The sequence below is a fragment of the Acipenser ruthenus genome, chromosome 21 (assembly GCF_902713425.1).
Source record: "Acipenser ruthenus chromosome 21, fAciRut3.2 maternal haplotype, whole genome shotgun sequence".
Taxonomy (NCBI): domain Eukaryota; kingdom Metazoa; phylum Chordata; class Actinopteri; order Acipenseriformes; family Acipenseridae; genus Acipenser; species Acipenser ruthenus.
The window spans coordinates 1591759-1608760 of NC_081209.1; the positions used below are offsets into that span (position 1 = coordinate 1591759).

The window sequence follows — 17002 nt, forward strand, 5'->3', positions numbered from 1 at the left end:
AGTACACGATAAGTGGGAAGAAGGTGGAAGTCGCAGTCAAGCAAATCGTGGCTGGAAAAGAAGTTACCCAGCGTGGTGCATTTTCCAACCCCGGCTCACTGGACCTGTACAAGAATCTCCCAGAGCTGCAGAACTTCTAAAGACAGCCGTCTGGAACAGAATATAAGAGATGAAGGGGGGTCGCTCGGGGGGGAGGGGGGAGGGGGGGTGAAGCAGAGTCTCATTTCAGCGACCGTGGCATCGCTTGTGTCCTGTAGTGAGGAATCACTAAAGATACCTTTCTGTGAAGGTAGACGTGGTTTTGTCTGATACCATGGTAATAAGTCACGACGCATACTGGACTGCTTTTCACAGGGTTCCATTTTACCAAAATGTTTTGAACAGCTCAGCTGTCGATGTGTTTGGTTCTTTTCCACCCGAGCCCCAGTCGAAAGCAGACCTGTGCACCACATGTAATTCTACTCTCTACTCGCTCTGAGAGCCGTGTCTGTTCCTGCAGGTAGAGAGATTCGAAGCAAAGGCCATTCGTGCAGCTAAGCCACCGTTTGAATGTGACGGGGGCAGTTTGAGGGTTTGTTTGAGAAAAGCGTCCATGACTTCAGATCCTCCTGTGTGGACGCTAGGTGAGGCACACAAAGCCACAGTGGGGGTACATCTCAGCAGGGCTGTTTTTGCCTTTTCACATATGGGTAGTTTCTAAACTAACCCAACTGAGTTCACTTGGAAACACTGGAGGAAAAGAAGTTGGTTCCAAAACAAAAAAAACCCTGAAAACGATTAAAGACTCAACCTGGTCTTAGACTACCCCATGTCTGCTTCAGAACGCACGTGTATTTTTATATATATATATATATATATATATATATATATATATATATATATACACAGTACATTTACTATATATATATATATATATATATATATGTATTGGTAACTTTTGTCTGGAAAAGGGAGATACGATGCTATAGCTATAATAAAGGCATTCATTTTGTTGTGCTTTTAAGATACCAAGAAACTGTATTTGTACATTGATTATTTTGCCCAGGTTGCACAGCAAAGTTTTGTGTCCATTCCCAGACCGTCAGAGAAGCCATTGTGTTGTACAGTTTAGTGAATGTTAAGTGTTAAAATTGCAATCTTATGTGCTCATGTTGGTTGTGTGACTTTAAGCTGTGATAAGTGTATTAGTCATCATTTCTTTCTTTTTATTTTTTTAAATCTTTAATAAATTGGTTCTTTTTAATGCAAAGGCAATATCTTTTAGCAAGCCAATAGATTCCTAATTTGAGTATGCCGTTGCGTTACGCTACAATTGAAAAAGCAGTAATAGCTGTGTTGGCCTCCTCCTGAGCTTAGTACTGCCCTGCCTGTAAATCCTGTATTTATTAGTACATGTAAATCAGAAAATAGTCAGACAGAAGTGCTTAGTTCCTTCGTTAAGCTGTGAATTCACTGTCCTCACTGGAGGCTTATAGTGGGTATGCAAAGGGTTAAACAAGTCTTGCTGATGTACCTTTAAGACCACTGGACACAGTATTGATCCACTTCTGTCCTCTACATGCTGTACTAGAGCCAGTCTGGTGAAACTAGCCTCTTATGATAGGTGTGCTTGTGTTACACCGACTTTTAATTCAGAGGTCCCTGTTGTTGCCTCTAACTTGCTAAGCAGTCCAAGTAGTTTGACCGTGTGTCTTTGATTCCTGATTCCAGATTAACCTTGTGACACTTCTACGGCATGGTGTAGCTAGCAGAGGTGAAAGGTCACACTGTCACATGATTCCACTTGAACAGGGAACCGTGGGCACCTAGCACTTGCTTATTTTGATGCAAGTGTGTAGGCAAAGGTGCATTTTCAGCTGAGTGTAAATTTATCAAGGAAACCCGTTCAAATGGATTATTTACTGGCTTCATCCCCTTAAAACCTGCGTGTCAGCTCTGCACAGCTATCGTACGTTCAAGCCTTGTGATGGTGCTGCGTTTGTCAGGGTCCTGTCATAGTGTTCTACAGCGTAGCAGCTTCTGCATGCGGAGGTGCCAGGGCATGTGTGGAGCATCCATCCCTTCTGCTCAATTCCATCCTTCTGCAACAGAGCGCTATGAATCGGGTGCACACAGGTAATGTTGTTCAATGTCTACATTATTTTTCATTTATTGTTGAGCATCCAAAGTAATGTTTGTTTTAAACTGGTCGTTTTTATTACAATTGTTACTGGTTTTTTTTTTGTACTTGTTTCTATTTAAAGTAAAAACCTAAACGTCACTGTTGTACATGACACTTCTCAAGAGTGGAAGTTCATGAGTCTAAATAAATGTACATATGCTAGATACCTGTTTACAGAGGCAATAAAGTGATTACAACCTCTTGATTCTGCCTTTTTGCTTTCTTTAGACAGTTTGGGTATTTAGCTCATTTAAATACGGCAGATAAAGGATGAGTCCGTGTTCTAATCACCGCCCCAGTGATCCGAATTCACCACGCTGATGGAACATGATCTATTTAACACTGATGCAGTACTCCTGTTAATGTAGTAAGCGTGATCTCCAGTGACTCACTCTCTGTTTCCAAAGCTCTGTTTCCTAAATGACATTTAGATGTAGGTACCAGTTCTGTGACATGAACAGTTTGATTTCCCTGATGAAGGCTGCTTGGCTGAAACGCTGCCAACTGTTTCACTTTGTTCTTTTTATATAAATAATAATATTATTATTTGTTTATTTAGCATGACACCTTCATCCAAGGCGACTTACAGAGACTAGGGTGTGTGAACTATGCATCAGCTGCAGAGTCACTTACAATTACGTCTCACCTGAAAGACGGAGCACAAGGAGGTTAAGTGACTTGCTCAGGGTCACACAATGAGTCAGTGGCTGAGGTGGGATTTGAACCAGGGACCTCCTGGTTACAAGCCCTTTTCTTTAACCACTGGACCACACAACCTCCTAATAAAGAATGGACATTTGATCTACAATTGCCTTCAATAAAATAGACCTCGATAAACTTGCTCCTTAGCAACCAAGCTCTTATTCTTCCCTGTTAAAAATAATAATAATAATAATAATTTGGTCTTATAAAATATTGCAAGAAAATCATAATCAAATGTATAGATGGGTATAAAAATAATGATGTCTGTATAAAAGAGCCCTGCCTGTGTACCTGTGTAAATATCTTGTGATGGCAGAGTTACTATTGTCCCACTGAAATGCTTTGAGTGTTCTCGGGAGTAAGACACAAAGAGAATGTAGAGCATTGTAAAGAGCTTGGAAAGTAAGGTTCACCTCTAGCTGGGAGTGCATGCATTGTAAAGATAAGAGAGAACAGGAAGACTGGAACAGTGACTCTACCCTGTCATTATGGGTCTACGAAACCTCATTACAACCATTTTAACCATAGCCCTAGCACTTCAATGTGAGGCATTGATATGCTAGGGGACACTGGGTCGCAATGCACTCTTCTCAGTTCCACTCCTATTAAATACATTTGTCGAATGTATCTGTTATAATACATGAAGTCTAGAGGAAGCTGGGTCAAGGCAAGACATTAAAAGATGTTTTTTTTAATAGTGTTTTTTTTTTTATTACAGCACCATTAATAAAATCATGGACATTTTGTGAGCCGTTGTATTAATGGGGGAGCTTTGACAACCAGCTTGCTTCAAAATCAAGTACTTTTTAATATTTCTTTTTTATGGGTTAGCAATGGCATTTTTTTTGGGGGGGGGGGGCGGGGGGGGGGGGCATTTTAGTGCGTTATTGATAAAAAAAATTTAAAAAAAAAATAAAACGAAAGATTAAACCATAAAAATTGATCTGCAATTCCCAGCCAGTCACAACCTCATCTCCAACAACATAATCAATCACACCTGATTAAACCTAGCCCTTGTGTATTTTAAGGAGGCTCTGGGTTATAAAGTGGTAATTAGACACTCTGCTATACCTTTCAGGACACCAAAACCATAAGCAGACCACAGCGACTGGAAATGGTAACACACGGGCTATGGAGCAAATATTACAGTGGAGTGGCAGCAATGATGGTGAATCATTGCAGCTGCCATTGGCTGTTACTATTGATCTTTCATTCATACCTGTTGCATTGCCTTCAAAAAAGATTTATCCAGACGGAGTCACTGATGAATGTAACCATGTAGGAATGAACTCCCTTTTCACGCCCAGCCTCCGCCCTGTTCTGTGTTCTCCATCTAATCTTCCCCAGTCCTTCATTGGGTACAGTAGCTTTTTACAAGCTAAGCAGCGCTGTGAGAAGCTCTCTGCTTTACCGCACTCCCTTCCCCGTAGCGGTGCTCAGAAACAGATTGACAGGTATAAAAAGACAGATTGCATCTCTGCTGCCCAACCCTGAATTGATTTACTATCCTATTAATGCAAGTTATAGCTTCTGAGAGATAGGAATATAGAGAGTAGCATATTGATGAGTTATTGATTTTTTTTTCTTTCAATGGGGCCTGTCCTATCACAGTGTCCAAGTGCATTTTTTCTACCCATGCAAATGATGGCGCGGAAGGCTCAGCCAGTCCGTGTGCTCTTGAGACACACAGCGGACGCAGTATAAGTGTAAAACATTCATCACTGGGGTCTTTGCTGCAGCATTGAATGGCAGCTTATAAAACATGAAGGCAGATCACTCTCTTCATCTATTTTTCAATTGGTAGCAAAGTGTATACATCATTCCACCAACCACTTCAATTGTTTGTTTTTTTAAGATACACATTCTACACGGTACATAGAGGCACCGTACTCTACATGATTATAGACTGAGGGCATTGCTTATACTTTATCCTGGATACAGTCGCTTTGATATCTTTAAAGCAGCTCAGCTGCATCCCAGAATAAACCCCAACCTTATCTACTGAAGAGGAACTGTCAATCTCGCAAACAGATTGTGAGATCTGGACTTCGTTCAGAGTGCTATTAGCTGCAGTACCAGAAGACGTTTTCAAGCATGCAATCTCTTGTCTTTCGTGCAGGTTTATTTTACGAGAATGAATGCAGATTTGTTTTTTGATTATTAAACGCAACACAGCAGATTACATGTGGTTCTTGCTTCCTGGTTCCCGATGGTCAGTATTCAAGGTTCCGGGGTTCCGATGGTCTGTATTCAAGGTTCCGGGGTTCCGATGGTCTGTGTCCAAGGTTCCGGGGTTCCGGTGGTCTGTGTCCAAGGTTCTAGGGTTCCGATGGTCTGTGTCCAAAGGTTCAGGGGTTCTGGGGTTCCGGGGAGCAGGGAGTGATTAATTAGCAGGAATTTATCTCATTGCAAATATCCTGGAAAAAGCAGCACAAGGAGGGGGGCTTTGATAATGCTGCTCATGTTCATAAGATGCAGGGAAATGGGTTTCAAAGCAAACCTTGGTTAACACTTATTTTAATTGTAGCAAAATGCAAATGACACCAATTAGATCTCACTGTTAACAAACCATGTTCACACCCCCACCCCACCCCCACAGTGACACAAAGAACTCAGCCAAGTTACTTGAGAACAATTATCGTTTCTGCAGAGACGCGCTTTCTTGCAGCCCCATCAGCAAGATTTGTTTTTTTTTCAACACCGATTCTTTTCAACAGTTTGCTCTTTTAACAGTTGCAAATTTATACGGAAGCATGCCGTATTCTGTAAAATATTTATCCAGACAACCTGGATAAGGGCATCTGCTAAGAAATAAATAATTTGAAATAAATAATTTATCACGCACATCAAATATTTTGAATATTTGAGTTGAAGGTGGAAGAAGCTTCAGGCAGAGAATTAGTGAACCCTCCTCTGCAGGCATGACCAAATACAAAGTGCATGATCCACTGTGGCTACAGCAAAACCCAACAGAGCAAACAGTTCAACCCACAGCGGAGGCGATAGTTACTGTAATGAGCCGGAACACGTGGAACGTCCTCCCTGTCTGGCTAGAGGACATGTGATGCTTTTTTGAATGATACAAAACAAAAAATAAACAGCATGATACGAAAGAGGCAGCATTCACTTCAGAGGAGCTGGACTGCCAGCACTTTCATTGAAACACGTATGAACAATTTCATTTAGTGTTTCGTTTCTGCAAACCCACAGTGGGGCATCTGAGAAATTGAAATATGACTCGTGAGCAGACCTTTGCAAAAAAAAAAAAAAGAAGAGAGAACTCTTGCTATTGTCCTTGGGATTATTTAGTACAAAATACTTAATTGCTTAACCTTGATAACTGGAAGAAAGGGACTGCCTTCAGTACTTGGATAAAATATATTGCTAGTCAAAGTATTGATTTTCCTAATTTAATCTTAATGTCCTTTAAAGAGGTGTATTTTTAGAACGGCTCCTTTTAGCAGATACGATGTATAGAGCATTGTCACGGCCTGGCTGATTGGATGCTCTCGATGTCCTTGATACAATTATTTTGATCACACAGGACCTTGGCTACTGACAGATACAAGGGGAAGCAGCTTTACACAGCGTGGGGAAGCTTTCATTACTCTTAGTATTTATTTGTTTTATTTGTATTGTTCTGCACTGTTGTACTTTCCTAACTGCTGTCATATTGTGATTGCATAATCTATGTGGGATTATTCAAACTAGACCTGCTAAAATCTTTTTCTATTAAAAGTGGATGGCATGCTTTTTGCTCTTTTCTTTGCTCTGTTGAGGTGTTGCTTGGTGTTGTATGCTAAAAAAAACCCCATCATCTTTTCATTAAGATTTGCTCCAGGAAATTAAGATGGCTGTAGCTAAAGAAATCTGTCGCACAGCAGGGGGCTGAAGAGAGAATTGTAGCACCGACTAAACCATTGCTGTAAATAATCAAGCCTTCTGAAGAGCTTTTTAAATGATCTCTTTTAACATGCTTTTTAATGCCCGTGTTATTTTTGGGTGATTTTTTTTTTTTTTTTTTCTTCAGCTGATACCTGGTTACTAGGCAATTAATGATATTCCCTCCTGATTAAAATTCAGAGAGATTTGCCACATTGCTGTGTCTCTGTGTATGATCTGCTCTCTTCCTAATCTCGGCAACATTTTACTATCAGGTTTGCTCATGCACCTGTGGGGATGTTTCCCAATTCTGCAGTTTCATGCTTGAATAACATGCAATACAGTACATGGATTTATGCAGATCTCAAAACTAAGATATTGTGTGTGTGTGTGTGTGTTGGACAAAAACTGTGTCTACCCCTTCTGTTAAGCCCCCTGTTTCTGTGATATCTCTGTAGTCACAGCAATTTAACACCTGTATCACGGTATAAACTAAACTTTAATAAGGATCTTAGCATGCAGTGCCACATCGCCCCCTATTGACTGAAATGTACTGTGTTGCTCTATATCGGTAGGCCCATCTATGTTATAGGGCATTACAGTCTATCATTGTTTCATGAGATGTTTTGCGTACGAGGCATTGCTAATCACAGCATAAAAAAAAAAAGACTAGTAATCAGTACAGCACCTGGCTGCAAGTCTGTCATGTTTAAAACATCCTAAACTGCAAAGCATGCAACTTGTTTTGAATATCTATATCAATGTAATGCAGAGCGAGAGAGCGAGAGAGAGAGAGAGAGAGAGAGAGAGAGAGAGAGAGAGAGAGAGAGAGAGAGAGAGAGAGAGAGAGAGAGACTCATTTATTATCATCTGCAGGTAGAGTAAGTGGTGTGTTTTAATGTGTGACACATATACACTTTCAATCTTATGCATTTTCATTACTTTTTCTCCATGAAAACGTTACTGATTTTCAATATCCACTGTTTATTGTCACTGAGTTATACATACAATAATCCAATGCTGTGTGATTACCTCAAATAATCTAATACATTCAGATCCAAATGTCACAGTGTCAGCAGGGCAAGCTCCAGATATCATATTTGAGATGTACCTCCTTTAATGTATTCTTGAGTTTGACATTCAGCAGCTGCAGAGGGTCTTTTTAGTGTGCTCTAAACCAAATATTGGTACTGCATGAATAAAATAGCTCATACCTAATCACAATACGTCTGTCTCCTTCCGTCAGCCTTTCAAAAGCTTTTAAAGATGGATAGGAATTACAGCACATTGTCAGCAAAACAGCTCCTCAGTACAGGGTTTTACAATCAGTGCTAAATGGAAATAGGACTGAGTAATTGGTGATTAACCCAGATATCGCAAAGAAGCAGATCATTGTAGATAAGGGTAATGTGCTCCAGCACTATTTAAGTACGAGTCATTAAAAACAAGGCTGCTTTTATGAAGATAGTAATGCAAAAAATCTTCACAAGGCACTATATCATTAGTGGAATCTGTGGCCCATCTGTAGGACAAGCGCAACCACCAATACACTGCAGTACCATGAAAATCCCCATTGAGAATGAAGCATTAAGTTGTACTGCTCCACATCAGATTTACAAAGCATGAAACATGAAGTCATGGAAACGCTTTCATGTTTTATGTGGTATTTCTTACCGTTGCGTGTCTTACATCCACTAAGGGCAGTGTTGCAGGGGGGACAGGAGAATGATTACACTCTGGTGTACCGGCTGTACTCAGAGATTAGGCATAGGTTGAGAACTCAAAACACCGGGGTGCTTTACACGCTCACCAGGATGAGAAATACAAGTGAAACAAGAACAGGAATACATGTGTTAAGAGAAGTGACTGGCACCAAGGTGGTCTTTAAGACCCTCCTATAATACAGTGTGTGATTCCTACGCTACACAGACTGAAGGGGTGTTTACACTGAGAATCAGCTGCCGTCTCCCAACACAATTTGACTCTCTTCACACATTTCACAAGGCCTGTGAAGGCAGAAAGAGAAACCCAAGACTCTCGCACACCCTCCGCAAGAAGCCCACCACTGATTAAAGGGAAGTTTCTAATCAAACCTGACAGCGCTGTGGCATTGTAATTACTGAATGCCAGAGGGACCCTTTTCACCCTCTCCATTGTGCTGTAGGCTTCTTTGCATCTAAATTGAAATTTCACTTCAAAGGAGGGCTGAGTGCACATGAATTTGGATCCACTTCAAAGCCAGGACCTTATTTAACTCAAACATGTCTATCTGTTAAAAAAAGAAATTCACTTTTAAAGTGTACTTTTAAACTTTTTCTCTCGTATGACTTGAATGCTTAATGTTTTCTTTTCCTCTAAATGGGTTGTTCTCTCTCTCTCTCTCACTCTGCCTCTCTCTGTGTGTCACGCAAACATTATTATTTTTCAGGGCAATACACTGAATATAACACATTGCAGGACAAGTAAATGATGGAATGGTGAATCACGATCTCAGTGGAAACAACAGCAGAGTGATGGAGAACCCATGTAATGCAAAATTAAACAGAAGAAACCATCCACTGAAAAACAGACAATGTTAACCAACTTTGGCTACACCTGTAACTACACAGAGCAGTAACTTGAGTGGAAAAAACAATTGGACATTCTAAATTAAAAAAAAACAATTGTGTTAAGCTAGCATGCTTTCTGAAGATGCAGATGATCTCCTTCTGAGGCAGTGGTACTCAACTCTGACCCTCGAGATCCATACTAGTCCTGGTCTTTATTCCAAGCAGGTCCTAAATTAGTTAATTGTCTCTTAACAGCTTCAGTTAACTACATTAGATCATACCTGGAGTAAAAACCTGGACTGGATTTGATCTCGAGGACCGATGTAGTCCTACTACAACTTTGTGACAGAAAAACAATAACAGCAAAGCAATTGGGATTGTGTCTTGAATAATCTTATCCCAGCACAGACTCAAAGATTGACAATTTCACTGAAATGTGAGACTTGCGATCAAAAGCCAGACAAGAAATGAATATATATGTAATTCCCTTCTCATCTATGGAATGCTCAAGGCAGTAATAACAGAGTGACCACATGCTAGCAGGTTCAATTATTAAGCTAACAGCACTTCATATAATAGGCTTGAAATACATCCCCTGCTGTCTGGAATGCATCAATAGCAAATGGGTTCACTTTTAGGTGGACTGGACAGTTTACTAAGCAGCTGACATCTTGGAAGCCATTTGCCTTAATTGTCTTCCCTTTAATTGCAACTTTTATTAATGCAGTATTTCTCTGCCTGCAGTGCTTTGTAACATAGCTTTCCATCTTTAACTATTGATTCGTACAGCCACGTGGGGAATCAATTCAGCATTCTTTTCAGTTAAATTTTTATATTTTTAAAAACTTTATCCAAAATAACAGCCATCATTTGAAAAATTCCACAAGGGTTAATGTCCCGCAAGCCTTCTTATGAAAACCACTGCATAAACAAAGGCTCCTGAGCCTGAAGTCTTTGGGAAATGAAACAAAAGGTGTTCTCCGATTAAAGCTTCCTCTTTGTAGCTCTCAGACTGTAAAAGAGTCGGTCTCTGGCATTTTACAGATGGATACAAATGCAATTGTAAGTGACGCTTATGCTGTGTTTAAGGGGAATGATTGTGAGACGGTTGCACTCAGTCCCCAGTGAGTTGAAGCAGTAGAGTGTGAAATGGTATAGTCCATTATTAATTCCCCTGTACCCCTCCCCAGTACAACAGCCTCCACTGGCTTTATTTCTAGCAGTGTTAATAAGAATTCTTTAGCCGTGTTGCATGGTGAGTAAAGGCCCTTTAGGTGCAGTAGCTGAGGGCGTGCACAATGCCAGCCCTTGAACCCCGGAGCCCTCCTGCTCTGTGCCCTATCTGTACCCTAAATCACTGAAAAGAACCAACTGTGCTAGCTTGCAGGTCTTGTACAGTTCATTACTTAATGATACCCCTGAGTTTGTGCACCCCTGCAGCAGACAGGAAGGTAACACTTTACAGGAAGTGTCTCTAATTACTGTGTGTATTTACATAGTAGTTACTTAGTAAATACATGTGTACCTACACACAGTTACAATGTTATTGTGCAGAGTTTCAATGTACTTCATGTGTAAATCTTTTTGCATGATATATGTAAGTACACAATTGTGTCAGAAAAGGGTTAGGGTAATATTGTGCAAAAAGGAAAGGAACATTGAAACTCTGCACAATAACATTGTAATTGTGTGTAAGTACACATGTATTTATTAACTGCTATGTAAATACACAGTAATTATAGACACTCCATGGAAAGTGTTACTGAATGGAATAATACTGTACTGCACCCCCTCACACACACACTCCTCCCCTAGGAGGATTAAAGCATATCTCCAGAATAATATTGACTTGATTTTTTCTGGGTAACAAAGTCATTAGAGACTGCTAGTGACCTTGCCAGTGGGTAAACAGGAGTTTCTCAGGCTGCATTGGTATGAAGTCGGTTTTCAAAGTAATTAAGTGAAGAGGGGCTTCTGCAAAACCGCATCAATAAAGTGTGCTCAAGTCCAGGCAATTAAAACTAAGAGTAAGAAAACGAAGGATATGCCACTGTACCAGGATGCAGCCTTTTACCTTCTGCACTGCTGTAATTTAAATAATTCAATATCCCGAATGAAGGTGAAGAATCAATTGCCACTTTACCCCCAGGAGCTCGAAAGCGGCTATCAGTCACCTACCGGCCCCTGGGGGACCAGGGCCAGCCCTGCAGGTGTCCCCCGGTTGGCATCAGGGTCCGCTGAAGCATGGAACAGAGAAACTGATTTGGCCTCCTTTATCTGTGATTATATGAGCCTGCACACCACATGACTGTGTCTTTAACAGTGGAGCCCTACGGGGGCTGTGGCTGACATTCCTTTAACACAAATAAAATACAGCTAATTACAAGGCAAAAAACAGAGAATTATACAGATCATGCACAAGTAAGAAATCAAAGTCTGAAGTCAAGTCTTACTGGCTAGATTACTGCAGGTACAGTCGGGTGCTTTATATTAGCCACATGGCTGGACACCTAGCTTAATGCCAAAGACTGATCTGCAAATCCTGTTTATGTAAGACACCTCGCCTCCTAGCAGCATCAGCTTCCCATAATCCCTCACAGCTAACCCAGGAGTGCCAGTCACAAGGAGAGATTCACACTCAGAGTTTCCTGGAAGCGCTGATTTAGAAAGGATGGATGCCCAAGGTCACTGAGTCGTTCACCTGAGCTGGCTGGCTAGCTCTGCGCTCAGCAACTTTATAAAAGAGGAGGAAAAATGTATTTAGAATTAAATGAACTTCCTAGTCAAGTGTAAATCACCCAAAACTCTGAATTACTGCTGTAACAAAATCTGAGATACTAACACCAGCAAACCGGAATGCATTATTCGATTAGCTAAGCTGTGTGAGCTGTGGAGTCGATTATCACCTGGTCAGGAACATGTTTGGATTTGCAAACACCTCCGAATAAATAACCAAATAGGAAACATAACCAACGCTGGTGATAAAAAATAAAATAAAAAATTACATATATATACATATATAGATAATGAACAAAACAACAGTAGTTAGAATAAACATACACAGATCACATGCAAATACTGCATATAACAAAAACCCAAGGTTGTCTTCATTTAACTGTACAAACACCAAGCCGTGTAAAGAGCATGTAGGCTGAGTCAAACCTGACCTTTTAGGTGGAGCTAAATTGTGAGTTGCCGCCAGTATTAATGAGGATGTATATTATGCTGAACAATCCTGAATTGCAGGAAGGATCTGAAAGAGCAGCTCATAGCCACGTTCTCAGCACACCATTAGCACTGACATTCATTTACAATGAGGTGAAGACATGAGTGCAACTACATAGCGTTAATTACTTATCAGATCCCTGTGCTTGGTGTTTTACAGGGGCATGAGTACCTTGTGTAATAGAGATTTGACTGGGGTCAGGTAATGGAAGTTGAGATTCTGAATCCCTCTCTCTGTGTCCGTGTTCTATAAAGAGTGACCTGGTGAAGGCACGGCCGCGTGGCGTGCAGGGTGAGCCATGCAGTCAGGAGGTTCAGGTGTGTGAAGAGGATGGTCTTCGCTGGGGATTCCACAGGGAGCGTTGTTTTTATTCGAGGTAATAAAGTCCTTGTTTTGCTGGTCTGCTTGCGGCTGTGTGTGGTGCCGACGGGAGGAAAGAGGAAAAGAGCTGCCACCCTCTTATCATTTAATCTCCTCCTTATCAAAGACATGAAATGAATTCATTTATTAATGTCACGCAGCAGCATGTGGAATGGAACAGAATGAGAAGCTGCAGCCTGTGAATCATGTCTGCTAAATCCCAGTGAGAAGGAGGCAGCTCTTTTCCTCTTCCCTCCCATGACCACACACAACCGCAAGCAGAGCAGCAAAACAAGGACTTGTTTCATTACCTCCAATCTCCAGAAAAAGAGCTAACTAAGTCTTAAAGGCTCTGCATTACAGACAAGCCTTCTGGTCGGGATGGATTTCAAGCCATTTTTTTTCTCGTAGTGAAAGGTTTAGGATTATTTGCTGACATTGCCAAGCCTTAGTACAGCTAGAAAGAGAATTTGAGTTCATATTATTTGTTTGAGTTCCAGTCCCAAATCCCTGCTAAATGCAGGCTAGAAAACTATTACAGAACCCCTGGCTACATGCCTGGATGCAGCAATGAAATATACAATCTGTTACTATTGAAGAAGGTTTCATTAGAAGTCGACCGACACAGAATATTGAAAGCATGGAATGGATCAGGGTTGAAGAACTAGGAATAAAACTCAAATCTCAGTACTCTGCTGGGTACACGGGGGATCAAACTCAGTCAGGAAAAGCAATGACACCTGTTTTGGCAGAAGCTATTTACTGGTAAAGTAAATCATAAAAATCTGGAAGCATTCCAAGAAAAAACAGCGCTTTGATATGATATTTATAGTGATCTTGACAGGAGGTCACTGTATAACCTTGTTATCTTTGGTGATTGCATCGAGAAGGCTTCAGAAATACTGTACCGCTAAATATGGAACTTTATTTTCTCGTGAGAAACAAACCAAAAAAAAAAAAAGGTCTTATTCTAGAGATAGTTATTGTGCTGTATTAACATAAACTTCCAATGAAAAACCACTTCCATCCAGGTCTCAGATGTATTTCCTTCCAGCAGTATTGTAAACATTTTAAATGGTCCTGGTGGAGCTGTTGAGATGCAGGAGATGCAAAATATCTCAGCATAAACACACTCATAAAAGCTGTGGGAGAATCAATAGAGGAGCTCATATTAATGATTCAAAAGCTTTGCTCATGGAATCCGACTCCAGGTAATGAAGACCTCACGGGTGCAATTTAATATTTCAAACACATAAAGAAGAAACGTCTTCATTTTAATATCAGCGACTTTTTGATTATGCGCCTTCCCTTAGCTTTTCTGAATGCTTTGTTGCAAAAACAATATTGGGTTTTAAATGTACTTTGATAACAGTTGCACAGGCTCCAGTCTTGAAGCAGCGTGTTGTAAACCAGTGAACTCAGAGATACGGCTGGTCATTTAATAAGCAGAGCTGCATGTGGAGTGAAAATGTACGTCCGTCTTAACTACCCAGAAAAAAAAAACAACTAAAATATCCTGCTTCTTACCTAGATCCATTAGACTGCAGCAAATAGTTACTCTTCATTTTGAATCATTATTTAAATCAAAAGAAATGAGTGCTTAATTGTTTCCATTAGTAAAGCCCTGCAGTTGAGAATCACGTTCTAAAGTGATACCTATATGATTGCTACATACTGAGTTCTAAAGCGGAATTGAAGAGATTGGCCGGCTGTGTTACTTTGCAGAAAAACAAAAAGCAATTATAGGAACTTTCATGACATGATCAATAATAGAAAAGGTCAGTCTTGGAAGTGGGTTTAGTGAAAGGAGTCTCTGTGTTTCTGCATGCCTCACAGTGTCGTCAGCTCTTCAGTATTGTCACCATCAATCTTGTAAAGCTGAATATGCAAGAGGCAGGCAAGCAGAAATGAAAAACTCTTCTGTTGAGAAGGGAGCTGATATATTACTTTATGAAAAGTTTTCCTGGTGAAATGTAAAGCACCCAATAACAGTTTGTTTGTTTGTTTGAGATTTAGTGTACAGTCCCCAAACCATGAACGCATTGCACACCCATCAGAGCAAACCGCAGGTCTCTAAGGTGTCAGAATTCAAATGTGTTCCTCGCTCTCACAAGTTGGGTCGGTGAAAAGCTTCCAAACAGCCTTCAATCTGCCCTTGCCACAGTTTGCACTGTGCCTGGCTAATCCCTGCTCAAGACACATGACTGGAAAGTGCTCTGTAAGTGTGTTGCAGTGTTGGGTATTCCAATTAGGTCTCCATGTTTACAAGCAAAGCTGACACGCAGCCTTGAATATTCATGGGAAGCTGTTCTGCTCGTGGTTCAGATCCCAAGATAGGAGGCAGATCTGTATGAAAACAGAAGCCAGTGGACTCAGGTTCACTAGGGTCTTTAGAGCCTTTAGTCTCAGATTGCAGCTAAAGCCAACAGACATTATAACTGAGTATTCTCTAAATTCTAAGCTTCGTAGACCCATTTGGCAGATTGTGTCAGCTTATTTCACAAACCATAATGGCTTAAAGGTTTCTCAAGTCTTAGCTGGGCAAGCTGTGATGTGAGTTCGGACACCCTTAACAGAGGAACATTTCAGTAGTAATCTCTCTCTCCCTCCCTCTCTCTCTTTCTCTCTCTCTCTCTCCCTCTCTCTCTCTCTTTCTCTCTGTCTCTCTCCCTCTCTCTCTCTCTCTCCCTCTCTCATTCTCTCTTCCTCTCTCTCACTTTCTCCCTCTCTCTCTTTCATTCTCTCACCCTCTCTCTCTCCCTCATTCCTTCTCTCTGTCTCTCTCTGCCCCCACACCTTCTTTTTTCCTCTGCCAGTTTTACAGTCTTCAATCAATACAGGGCCTGTTTATGTGTGCATTTACCTTGGTGGTTAGGTATTAAATGTGACAAACGATTATGACTTCAAGACATGCTGAGCATAATCAGTGTTTGGAACTGAGCCGAAAGCAATGCTGGGAACGGCACTTGTGATCCTGGCACTGTAAGTTTAGTTAGGTTAAGCAAGGAATGCTAGGACTGGGGGGTGTATTAACATTTAATGTGCTGGCAGTATTATTCCTGGGTGACCTAGAGAACTTTCTGGAAATGCACCAGCTTGTCTACGAAGGAGATCAGGGCTGTCTGCACACAACACTGAGTAAACTGATTAGATATCACAATATTTTAATTCACAAGCCTCAGTGTTAAGGTAAAGACTTTAATAATTTGACTGGATTAATAACACATGCTTTTGGGTCCACACATTAGTCCTGCTGATGCATTGATCCAGACCAGACACTGTAAAATGCATTTCCAAGGGAACCCCAGTGGCTCACCTCACAGGAGTTGATAAGCTCCCTATGCCCCAGAGAAATACTCCTCTAGTGGGGTCTGTGATACCTGGAGCCCTTCAGGAGTATGTATTTTCTGGCTGCTACAAATAAATCTGGAATCATATCATCTGCATTTTCCTTATCTTTCATTTCTTACCCGCTTAATATCATGTATGTGTGTTTCGATGCTCTTAATTTACGGTGCTCTGAAAAAACATAATAAACTTTGCAAAATGTTTCTTAAAACGGTCTTTAAAATTTAGTGAATAGGTGTCATTGTGTCAAAAAAGTATTAAAAAAAACCACTTTACATTGTGTCTTTGATTACTGAGTATTTAAATAGTAGTTACTTAGTGAATACATGTGTTCTGACACATAATCACATTGAAACTCTGCACAATAACATTGTAACTATGTGTAAGTACACATGTATTTACTAAGTAACTACTATGTAAATACACAGTAATTAGAGACACTTCATGGAAAGTGGTTATAAAACTGAGAAAACAGTTCGCTTAAGAAAATCAGTAAACGCAACCTTTCCCATGCCTGCTCAGAGCTTCCATTTCTTTTCAGAGTGGGTGTGAGAAAAACACTGAAGACAAAAGGGTACACACAACAAATAAAGACAAACACCAGTTCTTTCAACAGTGAGTTGAGAGCGGCACTCAGGAAACAGAATTGGTTCAGCATTTGTGTTTGAAAGCAGCAGTCCTGGCAATTTCACGCTCCTTGAAATTGGAACAGGAGGAGTGACAGCACGTCGAATCAGCTGTAACCGGTGCACTCCAGCCAGGGGAAAGACTCTG

The 17002-nt window shown here is 40.7% G+C and overlaps 1 protein-coding gene across 1 annotated transcript in view; it reads left to right on the forward strand.

The window, feature by feature from the left end:
• The window catches only part of LOC117428490 (acetoacetyl-CoA synthetase), a 28731-nt gene extending 26365 nt beyond the window's left edge, over nt 1-2366 (forward strand). The window contains exon 18 of the mRNA XM_058994200.1: nt 3-2366. Within this exon, the coding sequence (XP_058850183.1) occupies nt 3-140 (138 nt within the window). The 3' untranslated portion in view covers nt 141-2366. The remainder of the gene's footprint in view (nt 1-2) is intronic.
• Nucleotides 2367-17002: the final 14636 nt, after the last annotated feature.